At 55.7% G+C, this 3,360-nt stretch overlaps 1 protein-coding gene across 1 annotated transcript in view; it reads right to left on the reverse strand.

Moving 5' to 3' along the window:
• Window positions 1-3,360, reverse strand: part of GDF6 (growth differentiation factor 6) — an 11,672-nt gene that overhangs the window by 6,803 nt on the left and 1,509 nt on the right. Inside the window, exon 3 of the mRNA XM_005422927.3 lies at window positions 2,281-2,522. Coding sequence (XP_005422984.2) covers window positions 2,281-2,522 — 242 coding nt within the window. The remainder of the gene's footprint in view (window positions 1-2,280; window positions 2,523-3,360) is intronic.

Consider the following 3,360-nt stretch of genomic DNA (forward strand, 5'->3'; position numbering starts at 1 on the left):
CCGCGCTCCGACCGTCTGGTCTGCATTAGTGTTTTTATAAGGGGCTCAAACAAATCGAATACAAGGTCACCAAATAATTAACAGTTGTGAATTCCCTCCTTTCCCATTAAAATACTTCCCTGTTTATATTTCATTTTTCTTCTGCCAACGACAACACTGCTTGGGCAAAGGCGCTGCACAGCTTACACTACATTGCAGCTTTCGGTCCACCCAGAAACCCGCGGTTTTGCATAAATATGTTGTACTAGATGAACTTCAAGTGAGATTTACATTCTTTTCTTCTGCCACATGCACAGCCGAGCCATTTTCAGTTTCTGCACACGGGATCCCCCTTTCGTCCTAGCCGTCTATTCACCACGCTCACAACCCTCATGGCAAGAGCGAAATAACGATGTTCGGATCCCTGCCCATCCGAATCAGCTGCCTTCCAACTGGAACGCGAAACCGCATAAAGAAAACGGGGAGGGAAAAAGGAGACGTTCTTGACCTATTTCAATGTCCCCGTCCCTTAGGCACGGACCGCAGCATTTCGTACGCGGGAGCCCTGCCTTGGTGCCGGTGCTGCGGGCTCTGCAGACACAAAAGGGTGAGGCGAGGGGCACTCGCAGCAGCCGGCCCTCGTGGCAATCCCTTCCCACGGAGATCCTTTCGAAAATCGTGCTCCTTCGCACTCCAGCTATTTCTTTTTTGTTTTCGATTTGTTCCTAGTCATGCCGCGTTTCTTGCTAGCTGTGGGATTGCTTGTTTATAACTCCCTTCTCTAGCTCCCTCCCGCTCTCTCTTTTTTTTTTTTTTTTTTCTTCCCCTGCCTGGTGGAGTCCTTGCAGCTCCTAATTGTCCTGCCTTACTGTGGAGCTCCAATGCTGGGGGTCCTGAGGCCAGTGAGTGCACCATCTGCGTTTTAATGAGTTACTTCATGTGCCAACAGTAATTTTCCTACATTCAGCTAGGTCCTGTCTGATCTTGCGACCGTAACAAGGGGGAGAGAGTGGGGGGCGGTAGGGGGTGGAGAAGGGGGAATCGCAAACCCTTTCCCCCCTTTCTCCTCTCTTTCTACCGACGAGGGGAAAAAATTATATATGTATTAAGCAGTAGTGAGTCTTCACTCCCTCTCGCGCTACCCTGAAAACGATCTTATTATCTTCAAGCGGGAAGGGAAGAAGCGAAGCAACGGGAAGGGGCTGTCGGTGTCTGCGCCGAAGCGCTCTGCCCCGCAGCTTCGGAGGGCGGTGGGACGGGCGGGCTCGGGGCTGCTGCGGCCGGGAGCTGCTGCCGGTCAGAGCCGAGCGCCGGGCGGCCCCGCCGGACACGCAGGCACAGCAGCCGCCTCGCACGGGAAGGGCGCTTCTCGGCAGGACTAGAAGTTGCTTCGCGCTCCTCCGCGGGCTGCTGTCCCCTCGAAATGCTGCCATGCAGGATGGCGTGCGGCAGGTGGGACGGCCACCGCCGTATCCCACCCGGAGCTGCCGCTTAGGTAAAGAGCAGCCCTTCTAATTGGGTCAATTTGGGCGGCTATACTGTCTGCAAATGAAGTGACAGAAAATCTGCCCTCCCCCGCCTTCCCCGCTTTCCCTGAGCAAAGACTGTTCATCATCAGCACAACTCCAGTTCGCCAATTAACTGGGCTAGGAGCCCACGGGGAGGTGGGCAGTAAAATAGCTACCACTTCAGAGGAACGGAAGCTCTCTTGAAGTTTTTTGGTGATGTGCCATCGGCTGGTCCACTTCATTATGGGAGACTAGACAATATTTGATATGTTATGACATGAACACTCAATTAGATCACTGAGTTGAAATACTCCAATCAGTGGCTTGATGCTAAGCAACCCTCAGAAGGTCCAGCAGAAGGTCACAGCCTGTGACACATCAAATCAAAATCAATGGGGAAAAGTGAGGCTTTTCCTTAATCAAACCAGGACTTCTGTTAGCAAATCACTTCCCCCGGAGTAGAATCTCACATGCAGCGAGATGAGCTAAATTTGTTAAATTAACTGTCTTTCTTCTGGTTATCAAGAATAAGATGATATCGAGAGCGGCTCCATTTCCTGCAGCTCGCAGGATCAGCACCCCATTTCCTCTCCGTCAGGGGGAGCGGTCCAGCTCCTTTCTGACGGCTGAATTTTCGAAACCGTGTTTCTAGAAAGCGGGTCCTCTTCCCCCACCCCCGCTTTTAACAGCGACGAAGAAAACAACCCCAATAAGGCGAAGGCGGAGAGCAAAACCCCTTGTCCCCTTTCCCCTCGAAAACGTCTGCAGGCTTCCGACCGCGGGGGGCACATACTGTGGGCGCTCTCACGCGTCCTCCCGAGCCCAGAGAGGCGCGACCGAGGCGGGAGGCGAAGAGCCCCGCCGAGAACCGCCGCGGAAAGAACTTCCCGAGCCGGGGGGAGCAATGGGGGAAGGGGGCGACCTGCCCCCGCTCCCGGTGCTGCCAGCCCCCGGCAGGTACACCAGTGCCCGAGGAGGCGCGGACGGAGGGGAGGGTCTTCAGATGTGAGAGAGGGGGAGGAACGAAAGCACAACCTTCATTAAGAACCTGTTAATTAGTCTGTTCTTAATGGCTTACAACCAGGATAACGAAGAAAGGGGGAGGCAATGAAAGGGGCAGGGGGGCGTTTTTATGGAAGGGAAATTTTACTCTGGATCGACGAGAAATGTGCACCCGCGGCCCCGGGTACGAGCGATACGACGACGAGAGAAAAGCTCAGGAGGGCCCCGGGCTGGGCTGCAGGTCGCGGAGGGGGTCCGGGAGCCCCGCGGCACCGATGCTGCCCGGGAAGCTCTGCGGCCCGGGGTAGCGGGCTCCGCTGCCAATCCCGGCCCGGGGGTGCGTGAGGACCAACCCCGCACACAGCTCAAAGGATGCGGCCCCGAGCAGACGTCAAGACCGGCCGCCCCTCGCTGAGTCCCGGTACCGGGCGGTACCTGGGCTGCACCCTGCCCCCCCGCAAGTGGAGCCGGAGGGTCCCAGTCCCTGCGCTCTCGGAAGGGGCCGGGGCTCTTCCAGGTAACCCCGATAACGCGACCCGAGGCGAGAGCAGCCTCAGGCAGAAGATGTTTGCCTTCGGTCAGTCTAAACTTTCTTTTCGCCGTGCAGCCGCGTCGGTAAGAGCCACCCTTTATCCGGCGGGTGGAAAGAAACCAGAAGAGTGATATTTAATTCTTTTTTTTTTTTCAAGGTTGAATTTACACCCAAATTCCGCCTGCAAAGCTGGGGCGTGTTTTCTACCAGCCCATGACGATTCGGGGAGGAACACTCGTGTTTCTCGCACGCAGCACTTAGGGCTGCCTCGGCTCGGGTTTAGTGCCGCGGGGCCGTTTTCTTTAAAATAAAACACCGCGACTCCCAATTCACCGAAAG

Source organism: Geospiza fortis, unplaced genomic scaffold, assembly GCF_000277835.1.
Source record: "Geospiza fortis unplaced genomic scaffold, GeoFor_1.0 scaffold7, whole genome shotgun sequence".
Taxonomy (NCBI): domain Eukaryota; kingdom Metazoa; phylum Chordata; class Aves; order Passeriformes; family Thraupidae; genus Geospiza; species Geospiza fortis.